The sequence below is a fragment of the Mirounga leonina genome, unplaced genomic scaffold (assembly GCF_011800145.1).
Source record: "Mirounga leonina isolate KUSES-001 unplaced genomic scaffold, KU_Mleo_1.0 Mir_53, whole genome shotgun sequence".
NCBI classification, from domain to species: Eukaryota; Metazoa; Chordata; class Mammalia; order Carnivora; family Phocidae; genus Mirounga; species Mirounga leonina.
This window is the reverse complement of record NW_023270807.1, coordinates 772,430-791,283: the sequence shown is the minus strand read 5'-3', so window position 1 is coordinate 791,283 and position 18,854 is coordinate 772,430. Positions and strand designations below refer to the sequence as shown.

Below are 18,854 nucleotides of genomic sequence, written 5' to 3'. Positions count from 1 at the left end.
AGCGGGCTTTCGTGGGGATGGGGGGCGGCAGTAAGCAAAAGGGAGCGTACGTACCAGCGCCCGGCGCCGGAAACCCGGGAGGGCCGAATCTAGAGCCGGAAGTGGCGGCTTCCTGCTACGCCCCCTTACGAGAGGGCCGGAACGCCGCGCTCCTCGGAAAACGCGGAGTGGATTCCGGTCCGCCACACGCGTGGGTGTGAGTGGGGAGCGTAACCCCGCGGGGTGGAGTAACCGATCCCACTCGGCCTAAAACGCTTCCCACGCGAGTTTTAGCCTCAGTGTTGTGGGGTGGAGGGGAATGTCAAATTCGGCTCCTGTCCTCCCTCGGGAGCTGGAGACTGGAATCTTTATTCTAATTCAGTGCGGGGCTACGTGGGCTCCAGGATCCCCGCGTAGGGGGCACCGAGGACATAGGAGCTGGGGACCCTGGCTGCTGGGTCTCGGCCGCGGGGCGTCCAGCGCTCTTCTCGTCCGCGGCCCTGGCTCCTGTCCTCACTTCCTTCCCTTTTTGGCTCCTGCTGTCGGAGCGGGCGGACGTGGGGGGGAACGGAAAGGGCGGGAGGGCCCGGGAGCCTGGCGGGGGGGGGGGGTAACCGGGGGGTGCGGAAAAGCCGAGGAGGGGACTCGGTCCAGGGACTCGGTTGGGGACTGGAGACCGACGGGAACAGCGGCCCGGGACCCGCGCTGCTCCCACCATTCCCGAGCAGGTCAGAGCCAGAGCACCCTGTGACCCTGCCCGTTCCCGTACTCGTGACCCCATCCCCAAAATGCACCAGGGACCCCCATATTCTACTCTTGTGTTGCTCCCCCACCCCAGGACTCCCATACGGTCACTTAGGCACCCACTCGCGTCCCTCCCCTCCCCGATCCCCCCGCGCCCACCTGACTCTCCACCTGCCCCCCTCCGTTTCTCCCCAGGCGCCCCCATGGCCCGACCCCGCTGATTCCTTCACTCGGCCATGCTCCCGCGGCCCCTGCGGCTGCTTTGGGACACGAGTCCCCCCGGGGGAGTCGTGCTGAGCAGCTTCCGGAGCCGAGACCCCGAAGAGGGTGGGGGCCCAGGTGGCCAGGGCGTGGGCGGGGGGCAGGAGGAAGAGGAGGAGGAGGAAGAAGACGAGGTGAGACTCGAGTGGTGGGAAGTCGGGGAGGTATACATTTCGGAGACTCTCCACCTTTCTCTCGTGTCTCTGTGTCCCTTCATCTCTTCCTCCCAGCCTCAGTTATTTCCGCGCCTCTTGCTGGGTGTCTGCCTGTCTCCCCGCTGCGGGGAGTCCCGGAGTTTCTGTGGTTCCCCGTGGCAGTGTGACTCAGGACCTGCCCGCAGAAACCTTTCCAGTTCCTGCCAGAGCGCCTGGCTCTCTGTTCTGCGAGTCTCTGGCTCTCCCTGCTTCGGCCAGATTGTGCTTGCCTCTCTGGGCATCGTGTCTTGATTCCTGTCGCCCTCCTTGTTTTTGTTTGGCGGGGAGGGGTTTGTTTCCACAGTAACCGGCTCCTCTGACTCTGGGATTGGGGAGGGAACCCTTCGATTTCGTGACCCCTCCCCCTCTCCCGCTGGGCAACGAGTGGAGGCGGGAAGCCCAGGCTCTTGGACTTTGGAGGGATCCCAGGCCGAGTCGGGGGGAGGGCGCCTGCTTTCCTCCGGGACTAATGATGGTGGCTAGAAGCAGGATTTGGGGCCTCAGGAGGGGCCAGAAATTGGATTCGGGGCCCCGAGGCCCTGGACTCCTGGGTCCAGAGACTGGGTGAGGGCAGGGTGACTGGCAGGGCTGGTTTTTCGGGATCGGTTGGGGGAGGGGCTGGGGCCACGTGACTCTCCCAGTCGGCTGGCGGGGGGCCCCCCCCCATCATCCCAACTTCCCCTTCTCCTTCCTGTACTGGGATTGGAGCCTCCACCTTGAGGGGGGTCTCCCAACATTGGGGGACCAGGGAAAGGGGGCTAAGGGGAAGGACTAACTCTTGGGGCTTGGTCAGGTCCTGCGGGGGAGGGCGGAGCTTGCGGCTGTGCCTGTGACTGGGGTTCCAGCTTCTCAAGGTCTCTGCCTCTGGCTTTCTGCCTCTCTCGCTTCCCCCTCCTATCCTTTGCACCTTACTTCTCTGCACTGTTGGGGTTCAGCTCTGGGGGAAAGGGCTACAGCGGTCTCCAGGCCCAGGGTTCCTGCATTCCACCCGCCCCTCTACTGCCACCCCCTCAACTCCACCGGGCCCTGAGGCGGCTTGGAGGGGGCTGTCTGGGCCCCAGTGGGGGAGACCTGGGGTCACCAGCCCCCCCCACCCCTCGCACTCGCTGGTACTGTCCCCTGCCACCACAGGTGAGGGGTACAGAGGGAGGAGTAGGGCCTGGGGGTGGGGGACTGGGAGCAGTGGGGGGTGGTGTGGGACTGCCTGACCTCCCCTTCCTTGCTCCGCCAGGCCCCTGTGTCTGTCTGGGATGAGGAGGAGGATGGTGCCACCTTTACTGTCACAAGCCGCCAGTATCGGTCTCCTGATCCCTTGGTGAGATCCTCACTTTGGCTTCTCATCTCTGACGCATCACCTCCCAGTGCCTCTTCATCTGGCCAACTTTTTGGCCAGAGTGCTAAGTCAGAGGTCTGGAGACCTGAAATCTGCTGTGTGACTTAGGTCAAGTCTTTGGCCCTCTCTGAATCTTAATATAACAAGCTTGGACCATCTCCTAGGTCTGGGATTTTCCCCAGAGCTCTAGGGGCTGAGTTGAAAAAAGGGTCGGTGACTTTCCTTCTGTCTCCCCCAGGCCCCCACACCTCCCCCGCGTTCCTCCAGAAGGCTCCGAGCTGGCACTCTGGAGGCCCTCGTCAGACACCTGCTGGATGCCCGGACATCAGGGGCTGACATGACCTTCACATCAGCTTTCCTGGCCACCCACCGGGCCTTCACCTCCACGCCTGCCCTGCTAGGCCTTGTGGCTGACAGGTCAGGGTCATAAGGGACCAAGGGTTACAGAGGTGTCTGGACTTTTCTAGAGCCAAAAAAATCCCACCAAAATAGTCAGAGCCACTGGGGGTTTGGAAAAAAATGGGCAGATAGAATCTCTTCTCCTTCCCAGGCTAGAAGCCCTTGAATCTCATCCTACTGATGAACTAGAGAAGACAATAGGGTGAGTGACCCCTGGCTGTTAACCTCACAGTTCTCTCTGGCTGAGCTGCGGCTTGATACCTGACTCCTGGCTGATCCCCTTCTCCCAGGGTAGCCATCTCTGTACTGTCAACCTGGTTGGCCTCTCACCCTGAGGATTTTGGCTCTGAGGTCAAAGGTCAGCTTGACCGGCTTGAGAGCTTCTTGCTTCGGACCGGGTATGCAGCAGGGGAGGGTGTTGGGGGGGGCAGCGCTGACCTCATCCGCAACCTCCGGTCCCGGGTGGACCCCCAGGCCCCCGACCTTCCTAAGCCCCTGGCCCTCCCCGGCGATCCCCCTGCTGACCCCACGGATGTCCTGGTGTTCCTCGCTGACCACTTGGCCGAACAGCTGACCCTGCTAGATGCGGTGAGACCCTGACCTCTGACCCCGTGCCCCCTGCCCCCTTACTAACCTCTCCCTGACTCCAGGTCCTTTCCTTGCTTCCAACCCTTCCTGATCCAGCTCCCAGCCTCCTCTGTCCACTCAGTTTTGACCTTTCCCCTGTTCACCTTGATTGTTACCCTGCAAACCCCGTGCCCCTTTGGTTCCTTGGCCACCTGAGGTCATCACACCCCTGATATTGGTAGGCTGACCTCACTTGACTATGAACCTTAACCTCTGCCCTCTGCCCTGCAGGAGCTGTTTCTCAGTCTGGTCCCCTCACAGTGCCTGGGGAGCCTGTGGGGTCACAGAGACCGGCCAGGACATTCCCACCTCTGCCCGTCTGTCCGAGCTACTGTCACACAGTTCAACAAAGTGGCAGGGGCAGTGGTCAGCTCTGTCCTGGGGGCTACCTCAACTGGAGAGGGGCCCAGGGAGGTGACCATTCGGCCACTCCGTCCTCCCCAGAGGGCCCGGCTCCTGGAGAAGTGGATCCGTGTGGCAGAGGTAAGATAGAGGCTTGGCCCCGTTGGGGACCGTGGTGTGGAGAGAGGTCCCAAAGCTCAGGCCTACCTCTGTGACCCCTGCAGGAGTGTCGTCTGCTCCGAAACTTCTCTTCAGTTTATGCTGTTGTGTCGGCCCTGCAGTCCAGCCCTATCCACAGGCTTCGAGCAGCCTGGGGGGAAGCAGCCAGGTGGGGAGGATGGGGCACTGGCTGGGAGCTGAGGGCTGGGAAGAGGCGTGAGGGCGAGCCTGGCCCGTCCTTAAGGCTGCTGCCCTCCACCCCCCAGGGACAGCCTCAGAGTCTTCTCCAGCCTCTGCCACATTTTCTCTGAGGAGGATAATTATTCCCAGAGCCGGGAGCTCCTCTTGCAGGTGAGGCCCTGTTCGCTGGTGTTCCCAGCCATCCCTGCTCCCCGCCCCACACCCATATCTCCTTTTTCTGTCACCACCAGGAGGTGAAGCTGCAGCCCTCTCTGGAGCCAAATTCCAAGAAGGCCCCGAGGTCTGGCTCCCGGGGTGGGGTGAGTGACTAGCTGGGGGGTGGTTGTGAAGGAGTAAGGAGTGTGTGGGGGGAAGTGGTCTGAGGGATGGGAAGAGGGGGCATGGGGTGTTTCCGAGGCAATGGGATAGGAAAGTGCAGAGGGATGGAGAGCCCTCAGATCAGGGGTGGGCGTCTGATCCTGACCTCTGACCTCAGGGTGTGGTCCCATACCTTGGCACCTTCTTGAAGGACCTCGTGATGCTGGATGCAGCCTCCAAGGATGAACTGGAGGTCAGTGGTGTGTGTGTGTTCATGTGTGCACTGTGATGAGGGAACGAGTGGGCCTCAGGGTCAGACAGACCTTTCAGAAAGGTGCTACAGGGCGTCAGCACTGAACTCCAGGGCTCGAGCCAGATTGCCAGCATTCTGGTTCTGTTACTTGGGCAAGTTGCTTAACTTCTCTCTGCCTCAGTAACCTGTAAATGGGAAAGCAGCGACCGTGTCTGTGCCAGTCTGTTATTATGAGAGTTAAATGAATTACTGTTCAGCAGGTGCTTAGAGCATGCCTGAAATGTAAACCTATAGCATTCATTAAAGAAACAGATACTGGGATCTTGGGGAAATTCCTCATTCTCTCTGAGCCCTAATTTTCCCAGCTGTGAAATGGACACCACTTGTACCTGTGATATTCCATTTCAAGGGTGAGGTAGAGTGTTTAGGGCAGGACAGGGGTGAGGAGGAGCCAGGGGAGGGACAGAGGACTCAGAGGGCTAGTGGGTGAAGTGTGTGTGAGTTGGATGTGGATGGGTGTGTGCTCTCTGTGGCAGGGTTGGGCTTCACCCCATCCCCCTTATTCTTGCAGAACGGATACATCAATTTTGACAAGCGGAGGAAGGTGAGGGGAGTGCCTGGGCCAGATGCCAGGCATCCCTAGCCATGTCCCAGGATGGGGAGACAGAGGGGAAAGTCGGGGGTCCCTGAGTTTTGGCTCCTGCAGTCTGTGGGCTCCTTCCTAGGAGTTTGCTGTCCTTTCTGAGCTGCGGCGGCTCCAGAACGAATGTCGTGGCTATGACCTCCGACCTGATCCCGATATCCAACAGTGGCTACAGGGGCTCCGGCCACTGACAGAGGCTCAGAGGTGACTGGCTGGGTGAGGTTGGGACTCCAGGGCTGGGGCTGAGTGTGGGGATCAGTGTGTCACGTCCTGACCTCTGCCCATTGGCCCTTTTCACAGCCATCGAGTGTCCTGTGAGGTGGAGCCACCTGGTACCAGTGACCCTCCTGCCCCGCGGGTGCTTCGGCCAACGCTGGTCATCTCACAGTGGACAGAGTGAGGGAGTCAGCGGTTGGGGGGTAGTGTTTTGGGGAAGCTACTTGGGAGAAGAGCCCTTCTTCCTCTGACCCTCCCAATCTCTTGCCCCTCTAGGGTTCTGGGCTCTGTTGGGGGACCCACCCCCCTGGTCTCCTGGGACCGGCCCAGTGTGGGGGGAGATGAGGTACCTGGAACCCCTGCCCCTCTGCTAACCCGGCTGGCCCAGGTGAGCTCTGTTCCTGACCTCTGACCTTAGCACTGACCAGGCCTTTGTGAACATTTCTGCCTTGACCTCTCTGCCTTCATGCCCGTCCCCCATGTTGTTTGTCCCTAGCACATGAAGTGGCCATCTGTCTCATCTCTGGACTCTGCCCTGGAAAGCACTCCATCCTTGCGCAGTCCGTCTGACCCCAGCCACCTCTCTCCCCCAGCCTCCTCTCCTAGGCCTTCTCGAGGTCACCGCCGCTCCGCTTCCTGTGGCTCCCCACTCAGTGGGAGTGCCGAGGGGGCCTCCAAGGGGGCTGGATGTGGGGGTGGGGGGTCTGGGCCAGGGGCCTCTGATTGCCGAATCATCCGAGTCCAGATGGAGCTAGGGGAAGATGGCAGTGTCTACAAGAGCATCTTGGTGAGCAAGCTGCAGGCTGCAGGGTGGGGGTGAAGGTTGATGCCTTGTGGGACTACAGATGTTGTCTTAGGTTTGAATAGTCAACTGGGAGGATGATTATAGTTTTAATTTTGATCTTTGGTTATGGCCGCTATTTTATTTAAAAAAATTTTTTTATTTCATTTTTGAGAGAACGAGCATGTGCACATGCGCATGCTTGTGAGCAGGGGTGGGAAGGGGCCGAGGGAGAGGGAGGGAGAGAATCTTAAGCAGGCTCCACACCCAGGACCACAGAGCCCCACGGGCTCGATCTCATGACCAAGATCATGACGTGAGCCGAAACCGAGAGTTGGACGCTCAACCAACTGAGCAACCCAGATGCCCCTCACCTGTTTTATTTTAAAGGCTACTTGGCATTAGCTGCTGCACCTTGAATTTTGGTGGCCATATTAGATTGTTAGAACCCACAGCAGTTTCTTCGTAGGGAAGCAGCCCTATTTCACTGGATACCGTGGAGTCCCGGGAGCCACCATATAGGGTTTCCCTGTTCGTTCTGAACTGTTTGACATGGTAACCATGTTTGGTTGGGATCAGTGGTTAGAGCTGAAAGGATGGAAAGCAGAGGTGATGGCCAATTTATTGCTCTTTTGGTCTCCTGTCTTACCAGGTGACAAGCCAGGACAAGGCTCCAAGTGTCATCGGTCGTGTCCTTAAGAAAAACAATCGTGATTCTGCGGTGGCTTCAGAATATGAGCTCGTGCAGCTGCTCCCAGGGGAGCGAGGTCAGAGGCCATGAGGGAAGGCAGACTCGAGAGGAGAGTGCTGCCCACCCGTGGAAACACTTCCACGTCTGGGTGGTTGTGGGGGGAATGGCCGTGTCTGTTCCTGACACTCCCTCTCTGAACATACAGAGCTGACCATCCCACCCTCGGCCAACGTCTTCTATGCTATGGATGGAGCTTCACACGATTTCCTCCTACGGCAGCGGCGAAGGCCCTCTGCTGCCACACTGGGTCTCACCAGCAGCCCTTCTGCCTCAGGAACTCCCCCAAGTGAGGGAGGAGGGGGTTCCTTTCCCAGGATCAAAGCCACAGGGAGGAAGATTGCCCGGGCACTGTTCTGAGGAGGAAGCCCTTCCAGCTCAACAGGACTCCTGGCGGCCATACCAGATGTGGGTAGCCATCCTGAATGGTGGAGGTCATGTTGCACTGGCAAGAAATTCAGAAAGGTGGCCAAACACCCCGGGGCAGTGAAGTGCCACTGGCTTGCCAGACAGCTGAGAGATCCAGCCTTGTGGGAACTAGTAATCTTGGTAACCAAGTTGGATACCTGTGTATAGCTCCCTACTTTCCATGAATGCAACACACAGCTGGTGCTAGAAAAAGGAATCAATTCCTGATTCCTGGCCACATCCTAGCATGCCGAGGGCCAAGGAAAGGCCTACAAGGAGGAGGAGAGGAAAAGCCTAGAGGCTCTGAGCCCTGGAGAGAGGGGATGGCAAGAAATCGGTTCAAGTAGGGGTTCCTGTCACTGTGACAACACTAAGATAATAAACCAAAACACTACCTAAATTTTACTCCCCTGTCCTGTCCTTGCAGTGCGTATGGTCTAACTGCTGGGAGTGGGGGTAGGGAGATGGCTGAAGGTAGACGTCAAGGAACAAGAAGGGGCCCAGGGTTTTCTATCCCTGTTGCTGAAAGCAAGGTGTTAGTGAAAAGTTTCCTCACAATAGTGTATTCCTCCCCAGTAACCTCTCCACCCGGGTCCCTTTATTCGCTCCTAAGTTTTTCTCCTCAGTTGTCACAGACCCACATCGAGTACTAGTCACCTAATTAAAGTGATCAGTCTGAAGAACAACCCCTGGTTGGAAATTTGTAAGAAACAATTCTAGAACAAAGAAATGGAAGACAAACTTTGTGGATAATGTGTAAACTTGGAAGACTTAAAACATCACAAAGCATTCCATGTTGGGATTTTAAATCCGTCTAAGCTACATTCAAACAAATTCTAGAAAGAGACCGACTTAAGAGAGATGCCAGGGCTTTTTGGAGGATGACAAGAAATCATAGCAAAGAGGGTCACCACATTTCATCTTGGGGTCTCAGTTTATATTACTGTGAGTTCTGCAATTAAACCAGCCTTCCCAACAATTGTGTTGTAAATGCTCTTCTCATGTTTCCTGAAAGGGTGTGCCAACCAAGATAAGGAAGAATTAAGGGTTGTATATACAGGCAAGAAGTAGGTTTGAAACATTTCAGATTTTAGTCTCAGGAAAGAAGGAAGGATTACTCTGCTGCAGAGAGATTCCAGTTACAAGACCTTGGACCTGATAGAGTAATATACGTGGTGTATAAATAAAGTGGAAGGGGCCCAGGGAACGGATGGAGACAATTATGACAGAAAGTGGCTGGTCAGAAAACAGCCAGGTGTTTTCACATTTTATTAGCTACAGTATAGACCCTAGAGCTGCCTCATTCCCTCCCCTCCCCTCCCCCCCCACCAAGGGGTCAGGCCTTCCCAGAAGCCCCTGCCTTGGCTGCCTGCGCCCGCTGGAACTCCTGCTGCAGCTGAGCCAGGGTCTCCCTCTGTTGCTCTGACTGCCGTTCGAGGTCCCGGAGCTGGGATTCATATCGCTTACTAAGGAGAGGGAAGAGACACAAAGAAGCAAATAAGAAATTCATGGGACTTACTACTGAGGGTGTTGAAGGCAAGGAAGAGATTGACGGAAAACCTGAGATCTGGGAGAGGCTCTGGAAGAATTAGACAAGAGGGGATACTCTGGAGCTACTCTATAATGGCTCCTCAACCCCTTTACACCAGCGGTGTCAGGTGCATTGCAGGTTGTGGAACAAAGACTCACATTTCAGCTGTGATATAGTCCAGCCTCTTCCCCACGGTCGCCCGAGCCTCTCCCAGCTCCTGTTTGACCAGTACAGGACCCAGAAGTTTAAAGACCACGTTGGACCCATCTAGCAGGGCTAGCTCCTGATGAAGGGATGGGACATACGTGATCAGAACCAGAGCCAATACAGGTCCCTCCTCGCCCCCACAAGTCCTCTCTCACCTCCTTCACGATATTATTTTCTGTTAGTTGGGCCTCAAGCTTCTGCCGCCCCGACATGGATTTACTCAAGTCTGGGGGTTGGGAAAAAAAAAGGCTTGATTAGAAACCTCAAATGTAGGGCCTGATGCCCATCCTAGTGAGAAGAAAATGGAACTGAGGAAGTAGACAAGGATGCGGCGGCAGGTCAGTGAGTGGGGAAAAGCACAGATGGGGAAGGAGCGGCACGCGGGGCCTCGGGTGGGGCAGAAATCATTATCTTGGTTTGGCTTTGGGCTGTGACTGAAGGGACTGGGGCGAGGCCGCACAGACCCTGCTCCCTTACCCTTCTGTAGCTGCTGATATTTCTCCACTTCTCCCTGTAGCTTCTTCTGGATTAGATCGGCCATGGCGGGGACGAAGGCCTGCGGGGAGCGGGAGAGGGGCGCTGGGTGGTACCCGAACTCCCCTCTCTGGCCTGGCCTGCCGAAATGATAGCACTCTTGAGAGGCAGCCTCCCGGGGCACCGCAGCCTCACTCCGTCCCGGAGAGCCCTCTACCCCGGCCCCAGGGGGTGGCGGGCGCAGCAAGACCCCCAAAGCCCTCAACCGTAACCCAACCCTACTCACGTTCTCCCTTCACTATTACTAAACCTGGAAGTAAACAAAGAATGCTGGGAAAAGACGGCGCCGGAAGCTGTCTTCTGACGCATGCCGGGAACTGTAGTTTTGGCATGTTTAATGACAGCTGTTCCGCCAGAAGACTGGACTCGGGAGGTTTTAGGCAAGACAGGGAAACGAAGCCGGAAGGAGAAAGCGCACCGTTACTTAGGCCCCAGCTCCAGACTACTTTTCTTTCATTGCTCGGGCATAAGCCGCTGCTTCGGATTGCGGGATTAAGGCCTGCCCCGCCCCTCGAGAGCGTAAGCCCTCACTCAAGATGGCGCCTAGAAGGCTTCGGACCTGGTAGGCGCTGATTGGATAAAGGGCAGGCGGACTTCCGGGAGTTTTCAAGGGGTCTGTGGGACGGCTGAGAGGAGTTTGCACGTGGATTGTAGTTTGGGTGGGCTAGATGGAAACAGCCCCCAAATCGGGCAGGGATGTCCCACCCAAGAAGGACAGACTTCAGACCAAGAAGAAGGTAGAGACGTCTCCTCTCTAGGGTGGAAGGGAAGTTTTTAGCTGCGGGGTCCGGGGGGGGGGGGGGGGGGCGCGGGCTACGGAGTCTTAGAGCTTCTGATGTGCCCGTAGAAACCGCGGAGGTACTGGGAGGAAGAAACCACTCTGACCGCTGCGGGAGCCTCTCCAGGCCCCCCTGGTAGCAAGAAGAGGAATCGTGAGCTCCGCCCCGAGAGACCAAAGAACGCTAACATCACCAAGAAGTTTCGGATCTCCAGGAAGCCTCACCTCCCGAAGAAACCCCGAGAACGGAGGAATCTTGAGCCTCAGCGGAGCGTGTCCGGGGTGAGCCTGGGAGCTGATAAGGTGGTGGGGCAAGTCGCCTTATGCTTTACGGGTGCGAGGATTGGGGTCAGCTCTAGCCTGTTTGCTAATTGTTTCCTCCTTCCCCAGGCCCAGGATCCATTTCCAGGCCCTGCCCCTGTGCCTGTGGAGGTGGCTCGGAAGTTCCGTCGCATTGACAAATCCAAAAAGGTGAGGACCAGCCAGAGAGTGGGGAGAGGTTGTAGCCGGGAGTATATGAGTGAGTTGGTTGGAGGGGAGGCTGTGTGGCTCTCCTGGGACCCCACATGATGTCTGGTTCTTCTCCCACTTCTCCCCCCACCAATGACGTTATAGCTGCCACATTCGAAGTCCAAAACCCGAAGCCGACTTGAGGTGGCTGAAGCTGAGGAAGAGGAAATAAGTATTAAAGCTGCTCGTTCTGAACTACTGCTTGCTGAGGAACCTGGGTAAGTGGACCCTAATGTGGACCTCCCCAGGTCCTGCTTTATGAGGCTTTTCTTTGTCATTTTCATGTTGGTACATCCGCTGCATGTTTGGGAGTTTACTGCAACTCCAGCACTCACTCCTAGGTTTCTGGAAGGGGAGGATGGGGAGAACACAGCAAAGATACGCCAGGCTGACATTGTGGAGGCTGTGGATATTGCAAGTGCGGCCAAGGTGAGTCTGAGTTGAAAAGGGGCCACTGGCTGGATTGGTGGTACAGAGCAAGATGGAAGTGGGGACTAGAAGAGGGAACAACTGAAAGGAGCCACTTCCTTCTTGATTTTTTCCCCCACTTTTTCCTTTCTCAGCACTTTGATTTAAACTTGAGGCAGTTTGGACCCTACAGACTGAATTACTCCCCAACTGGGAGGTAAGGCTGGATATCAGTCTGTTGAACTAGGATGTGGTTCATTTCCTTAACCACTTCAGCCACGCTCTCCTCAGCGGTACCAGTGTATGTTCAGGCTGATGATGTGGGGAGGGTCCTGTGATTCGCTTGCATGTGAGGGTGAGCATATAGAGGAGGGGCCAGTGTGGGACAGACCTCAAATGGTCTGAGTCAGGGTGCTTCCCTGCATTGACACTCTACCTGTCCCCTACTTCCAACAGACACCTGGCTTTTGGAGGGCGCCGGGGTCATGTGGCCACGCTTGACTGGGTAACAAAGAGGCTCATGTGTGAGATCAACGTCATGGAGGCAGTGCGGGACATCCGGTCAGTGGGGGTGAGGCATCCCCTTCCGACTGAATGACTGCTCCTTGACCCCCTTTCCCACTGACCCTCCCCTCCCCTCCTTCCAGGTTTCTGCATTCGGAGGCACTGCTCGCTGTTGCTCAGAATCGCTGGCTTCACATCTATGACAACCAGGGCATCGAACTCCACTGTATCCGCCGCTGTGACCGAGTCACACGGCTGGAGTTCCTGCCTTTCCACTTCCTCCTGGCCACGGCTGTGAGTGGCTGAGGAGCACAGGGACTGGGTGGCAGCCCTTGAGAAGACGGCTTCTTCTCTGGGATCCCAGTAGAAGGACAGAGGGCAATCAGGACTCATTCTGTCTCTCTCTCCCTCAGTCAGAGACGGGGTTTCTGACCTACCTGGACGTGTCAGTGGGAAAGATCGTGGCAGCTCTGAATGCTCGGGCTGGACGGTTGGACGTCATGACTAAGAACCCTTACAATGCCGTCATCCATCTCGGACACAGCAATGGTTGGTCTCTAGCTGAGCTTTGACTCTCTGACCACCCTGACCTGCTTTGCTTCTATTTGTACTTTGCAAGTGTCTTCAGGTTGCCCCTATCCCTCCTTCTCGTTACCCCTTGGCCTTGAGACCCTGTCTTTACCAGATGTAATCACCTTAGCGCCTATTAGTAACTTTGGTTTCTCTCCCCTGACGTCCAGGTATCGTGTCCTTATGGAGTCCAGCCATGAAGGAGCCACTGGCAAAGATCCTCTGTCATCGGGGTGGGGTCCGGGCTGTGGCCATAGATTCTACAGGCACGTAAGTCACTTGTTTGGTCACAAGGTGCTGGGGAGGTCAAAGCTGGGTAGAAAGATCTAGAAGGCAGTGTCCTTTAGTAGGAGCACAGACTCACAGTCAAGCTGCCTAGGTTTAAATTCTAGTTGGGGCGCCTGGGTGGCTCAGTCGGTTAAGCGTCTGACTGTTGATCTCAGCTCAGGTCTTGATCTCAGGGTTGTAAGTTCAAGGCCTGCATTGGGTTCCACCATGGGCGTGGAGCCTACTTAAAAAAAGTAAGGAGGTAAATAAATCCTGGTGTTAACCACTGACGGGCCATGTAAGCGTGGGCACATTTCATAACCTCTGTGTGCCACACACTTTCCTTGCCCCAAGGGTAGGGATGAGTATCTCGCTCAAGAGTCAGAAAGCTTTCTCTGTGAAGAGCCAGATAGTAAAGATTTTAGGTTTTGCTGGCCAAGAGGCAAATTTGAGTGTATTGTATAGATATTTGAGTAAAGAGAAAACAAAGCATCACGATTTTTTAAGCAATAAAATTCAAAATACAATAGTTCCCGAATATAGTATTTTTGTAACACGGGTCTACTAATGGGAAGAATCGGATACCTTGTTTTGAGGATAACATTTTGCTCAACTGAGGTTCAAAGTTAGTGTTCTAAATCAGCAAACCCAGTTGTAGACATTTATCTGTTAACGTTGATCTGTGGAGAGATTTTACCTATTTTGTCTTTGAAGACATCTTTCACACACATGATGAGATAGGTGGCAGGTTATAACCGTGTCACTGTGAGTTGTCGTGCGCCCACAGTGGTGTGAAGGGATGACACACCACACGTGATGTCGGTCTTGACCGCTCTCCCGGGCTGTTGTACAAAAGCAGCCACGGAAGCAGCCAGTGAACCAGTGCGGTTGTCCTCCGATATGACTTCTTCTGTGGACGCTGAAATTTGAATCTATGTAATTTTCACCTGTTTCAAAATATTTTTTGAATTTTTTCTGGGCACTTAAAAATGGCCAAACCATTTGGAGCTTGAGGGCTGTCCAGAAGTAGAGGGTGGGCCGGATTTGTTTGGCGCATGGGCTGTAGGTCACCAAGCCTGGGGCTTAGTTCGTAAAGCCGTCCAGGTGTTAACGCGAGTTAAGGCATGTGGAGTTTAGCACGGTGCCCGGGGAGTATGGAGCACCGCGGTTCACCACTGGCGTCATGGAAGGTGATCGTTCTCTTCAGGCTTGGCTGGTGATGTGAGGGGTAGGAGCGGTGGGCCTGCTCTGAATTTCTGCTCTTCGAGAGTCTGCAGCTGGCCCGCTGTGCTGAGGGGGGTGTGTGTGTGTGTACCTGGTGCGCTGTGTTCCACACAGGTTCCCTCGAATGGGAGTAGTGGGTGTTCCTCTTAATTCCTTTCTTTGTTAGGCACTCACGGGCACCTGCTGCGGGCAGGGCTCTGGGCTGAGGTTCTGGGGGGGTGGGTACAAGGATGAAGGGGCCATCGAGCCTGCCCAGGTGCAGTATTCCACTTTATGTACAGAGACAGGGGACTGTAGTTTATGCAAATAATTAGCCAGGAGATGCATTTAGTTTCTGTTGAGTTGTCTTCTGTCACCCCAGACTTAATGTGTCCATCCCGGGATAGGTCACCCCACTCCCAGATTCCTCCTTGCTTGCTCCCTTTCTGCCACATTTTCCTGTCAACCAGAATTTGACTCGACACCTCTAGCTACACAGCCCCATGATCTTCAGCCATCAGTAAGGGCGGGAACCAAATTGCTGTTTGCTGTGTGCTTCCTGGGTGCCCAGGCTCTGCTGCTTGCTTCGGCGACATCACTTCATTACTGCCCATGACCCGCTGTGAAGTCCCGGCTGCTGTCCCCCGGAGGGCCCTCTGAGGTCTGTTTCTCTCCATCCTCACTGTCTCCTGTGAACATGCACGATGCTCGCAGCCACTTTCCAGCCTCTGGTTCTTCCTCCTCCTGGCGTGTCCTGAATGCTGTGGGCAAACTGATCTTTCCCACAAGCTTCTTTCCTCCTTTCACGCTGCTGCGTGGGGATCTTCTTTTTTTTTTTTAAGATTTTTTTATTATTATTTATTTATTTGAGAGAGAGAATGAGAGAGAGAGAGCATGAGAGGGGGGAGGGTCAGAGGGAGAAGCAGACTCCCTGCTGAGCAGGGAGCCCGATGCGGGACTCGATCCCGGGACTCCAGGATCATGACCTGAGCCGAAGGCAGTCGCTCAACCAACTGAGCCACCCAGGCGCCCGCGTGGGGATCTTCTACATGAGGTATAAACTACGTAACTTTATTTCTAAGTGGTTTTAAAGAAATTCAGGAAGAACAGCCTAGTAGTCACCAACTTATAAAAATCTTCTAGATGCTCAGCCCCCGCCTTGTCCTCCCATAGTTGTATCTTTGGGGCCAAGTGGTTTGTCTCAACTGTTTTTAATCCGTATTTGTGCCAGCCTGGCTTTAGGAGAGTGCTTTCTTTGGGCCACTGAATCTAAGTGTGGTTTGCCTGCCCTGGGCTGCTTCGGTCTGGTACTGCTGTGCCCAAGGCCTTAATCATTTAGTTCCCTGAGATTTGGTCAGCACCTTAAGAACAGCTCTGCTTGGGCACCTGGGTGGCTTAGTTGTTAAGCGTCTGCCTTTGGCTCAGGTCATGATCCCAGGGTCCTGGGATCGAGCCCCGCATCAGGCTCCCTGCTCAGTGGGAGGCCTGCTTCTCCCTTTCCCTCTGCTGTTCCCCCTGCTTGTGTTCCTGCTCTCGCTATGTCTCTCTCTTTCAAATAAATAAATAAAATCTTTAAAAATAAACAAACAAGGGCGCCTGGGTGGCTCAGTTGGTTAAGCGACTGCCTTCGGCTCAGGTCATGATCCTGGAGTCCCGGGATCGAGTCCCGCATCGGGCTCCCTGCTCAGCAGGGAGTCTGCTTCTCCTTCTGACCCCCCCCCTCTCATGTGCTCTCTCTCATTCTCTCTCTCTCAAATAAATAAATCTTTAAAACAAACAAACAAAAAAACAGCTCTGCTTATCTCTGGTCCTCCTCAGGACCACCTCAGGCCACAGGGGCTCCAGAGATGAGGCTTACTGTCTGCTTAAGAGGCATTCTGGAAGCTTGCGTTAGGATTGGATTGGACTCTCAGAGCTAAACTGTTGTCTGCAAGTTTAGAAGCGTGGAAGTGTAGCCTGGATGCCCTCTGGTCAGTGGGCTGGTATTTGTGCAGCAGATCCCAAAGGTGGGTATGTGTGGGGAGAGAAGCCAGCATGTGCCCTTGAGTTGTGGGTTGACTGAAAGGTGTGACCCTGTGTCCCAGGAGCCCTTAGTAATTCCTGGCTAGCACTGGTGGTCCTTCCATCTGCTGGAGCTGGGGCCCCAATCGTCTTGTGTCTGGAGTGGAATCCAGCTGGGCCCCTATTCAGCTCCATCACAGGGCTAGTCCCTCTCATAGGAGTCCCTCAGTCCCCTTTTCTGGGGTTCACAGCCAAGGCTAAGTAGAGAGTCCGTGGCCTCTTACATCCCCTGGCTTTGCTGGTCTCCCTTCAGCCTTCCTCTCTGAGGAACAACTTGAACATGGATAGAAACTCCCAGCCTCTAAAAACAAACAGCCACAGTGCATGATTCCTCGAGAGCGTTGCTCTCCCTTCTTCCAGGGAAACACAGGATGGGGCAGGGTCCTCCAGCGCATTACGTCATTGCTTCCTCAGCCTTTCTCAGCTACATACAGGCTTCAGCTTATCTCTCATTGCCGGAGAGCAGTGTTGGGGAATCTGGGTCCTCAGTCTGAGTTTAAAGAGCTCCTGCGATTTGTTCCCTCATCATCCTGCTGACCACATGTCCCACCAATCCCGAAAACAGACCTGTTTCCATCTCATCTCCACACCGTGATGTTCATTCATTTGTACCTGCTATATGTTTCTTGTGCTTCCTCAAGAATGACCTTGAATGGCTCCAATCCCAGTTTTATTATGAAGTCCTCCCTGACCAGTGCTGTCGGTCCTTCTCTTTGCTGAGCCACCGTGCTCTGTGTGGGCGCGGCGGAACATATCATTTCAGTACAGATGGGCGTGTGCGCTCTTCCCTTGATTAAGAGAACAGACACTGAAGAGACTGGCCTGACTTGGATTCTAGCTTACCACTCACCCTGATCTCCTTTCTCTGAGCTTCAGTTTCCTCATCTGTAAAGGGGAAATAAAAATTGTTCCTCCCCAACAAGACTTCACGCTTGCACTTGGCCACAGCCCTGCTCAGTAAGCCCATGCAACACATTAATTGCCTGCTCCCTCTCCACCAGGTACATGGCCACCTCTGGCCTCGACCACCAGCTGAAGATCTTTGACCTACGAGGGACATTCCAGCCTCTGAGTGCTCGGACCCTGCCCCAGGGGGCAGGACACCTGGCCTTTTCCCAGCGGGGACTGCTGGCCGCAGGCATGGGTGATGTGGTCAACATATGGGCAGGGCAGGGCAAGGCCAGCCCACCCTCCCTGGAGCAGCCTTACCTCACCCACCGGCTCTCAGGCCACGTGCATGGTCTTCATTTCTGCCCCTTTGAAGATGTGCTGGGGGTGGGCCACAATGGCGGCATCACCAGCATGCTGGTCCCTGGTGAGTGGGCCAGGGGATGGGATCCGTGTGAATGAACTCTAGGTCAGTTTTGGGTTGGCTCAAGACAGCCAGGAGCAAAGGGCTTGGTCGGGCTGGAGCTGCTTGACTGGGTTCTGTTTATGGCTCCATGCTTCTCCGTCCCTCTAGGGGCTGCTGAGCCCAACTTCGACGGCCTGGAGAGTAACCCTTACAGGAGCCAGAAGCAGCGCCAGGAGTGGGAGGTGAAGGCCCTGCTGGAGAAGGTGAGCATGAGCCAGTGTGTGGTTTGGGCTGGGGTTGGGGAAAGCTCCTCATGCCCCAGGGGTCTTGGGAAGAGTGGGATTCAGCAGCCCCCTGGCCTCCGTCCCTCTGGGTCACCCTCCTGTGGCTCCTGACCCTTTCCTGTGCCTCTGTGACACCTCCAGGTACCTGCAGAGCTCATTTGTCTGGATCCACGAGCCCTGGCAGAGGTTGATGTCATCTCTCTGGAGCAAGAGAAGAAGGAGAGGATAGAGAGGCTGGTATGGAGCAGACCCCGGTGCTCAGGCCCTACTCCCCTCCACATCCTCCCCTGTGCCATGTCCCCAGAAGTATGGCACAGCAGATGGGGGCTGCCACAGTTCCTGGCCTCTGACAGATTTTACCCTTGTCCCCCTCCCCTTAGGGCTATGACCCTGAGGCCAAGGCTCCCTTCCAGCCAAAGCCAAAGCAGAAGGGCCGCAGCTCAACAGCAAGCCTGGTGAAGAGGAAGAGGAAGGTCATGGATGAGGAGCACCGGGTAAATGATCATTGGGCGGTGGGCTAGGCATCCCACGGGCCGCACCCTCCTGCTAATGCTTCTGCCCTTGCCAGCCTGCCGCTTCTCACCTTGCCCCCATCTCCCCACCCAGGATAAAGTCCGGCAGAGCCTTGAGCAACAGCCACAGAAGCAAGAGAAGGCGGTCAAGCCTCTGAGGGCCCGGCCATCTGCCCTGGACAGATTTGTGCGCTGAGCCATGCTCCAGGGTGGCCTGAGAACAATCTCTCCCCACAATTGCCTGTGGGGAAATGACCCTGTTCCTTGGAATAAGGAGGGGGCGGTGTGCCCCTCCCCAACTGGGGAGGGACAGCTGGCTCCTGGGCTGGGTTGGTATTAAAGAAGATGGCTTTTTTTTTTTGGATAATGTGTCTAGATCTTTCTGGGGACCTGTTCCCCTCCCTTTGCCCAGCACGGGACTACTCTAGGATCTGAGGGGGTCATGGTATCCTGCTCTACCCCCACCCCGTATCTTATCACCATGACCCTAGCCTTGTTCTTTAGGGGCCTTCCTCCTCTCTTTCCCATGTCCCTGGCGGTGTCCTTCCCATCCAGCATGGTCTGGCAGCCTCCAGGCTCCCCAGGTTTGCATTCTGGGACTCCTGG

The 18,854-nt window shown here is 55.6% G+C and overlaps 3 protein-coding genes across 3 annotated transcripts; 2 read left to right on the top strand and 1 right to left on the bottom strand.

Annotated features, from left to right (window-relative positions):
• The first annotated feature begins 139 nt into the window (after positions 1 to 139).
• On the top strand, positions 140 to 8,564 carry RGL2 (ral guanine nucleotide dissociation stimulator like 2). The gene is made up of 18 exons (XM_034991350.1): positions 140 to 707; positions 919 to 1,118; positions 2,410 to 2,493; positions 2,750 to 2,928; positions 3,062 to 3,112; positions 3,201 to 3,498; positions 3,769 to 4,020; positions 4,104 to 4,207; positions 4,305 to 4,389; positions 4,470 to 4,538; positions 4,715 to 4,789; positions 5,361 to 5,393; positions 5,515 to 5,636; positions 5,733 to 5,828; positions 5,925 to 6,036; positions 6,145 to 6,435; positions 7,082 to 7,196; positions 7,326 to 8,564. The coding sequence occupies exons 2-18, from the start codon at positions 960 to 962 to the stop codon at positions 7,535 to 7,537; spliced, it is 2,337 nt and encodes a 778-aa protein (XP_034847241.1). The 5' UTR covers positions 140 to 707; positions 919 to 959; the 3' UTR covers positions 7,538 to 8,564.
• Positions 8,565 to 8,818: 254 nt separating this feature from the next.
• On the bottom strand, positions 8,819 to 10,120 carry PFDN6 (prefoldin subunit 6). The gene is made up of 5 exons (XM_034991357.1): positions 10,084 to 10,120; positions 9,801 to 9,937; positions 9,479 to 9,549; positions 9,275 to 9,399; positions 8,819 to 9,051 (listed from the first exon to the last, which is right to left on the bottom strand). Exons 2-5 carry the CDS (start codon positions 9,862 to 9,864, stop codon positions 8,922 to 8,924), a joined length of 390 nt encoding a protein of 129 aa, XP_034847248.1. The 5' UTR covers positions 9,865 to 9,937; positions 10,084 to 10,120; the 3' UTR covers positions 8,819 to 8,921.
• Positions 10,121 to 10,474: 354 nt separating this feature from the next.
• On the top strand, positions 10,475 to 18,609 carry WDR46 (WD repeat domain 46). The gene is made up of 15 exons (XM_034991352.1): positions 10,475 to 10,594; positions 10,705 to 10,917; positions 11,026 to 11,106; positions 11,251 to 11,363; positions 11,487 to 11,574; positions 11,709 to 11,770; positions 12,010 to 12,114; positions 12,201 to 12,351; positions 12,471 to 12,606; positions 12,798 to 12,897; positions 17,160 to 17,473; positions 17,621 to 17,715; positions 17,878 to 17,973; positions 18,117 to 18,230; positions 18,343 to 18,609. The coding sequence occupies exons 1-15, from the start codon at positions 10,526 to 10,528 to the stop codon at positions 18,442 to 18,444; spliced, it is 1,839 nt and encodes a 612-aa protein (XP_034847243.1). The 5' UTR covers positions 10,475 to 10,525; the 3' UTR covers positions 18,445 to 18,609.
• Positions 18,610 to 18,854: the final 245 nt, after the last annotated feature.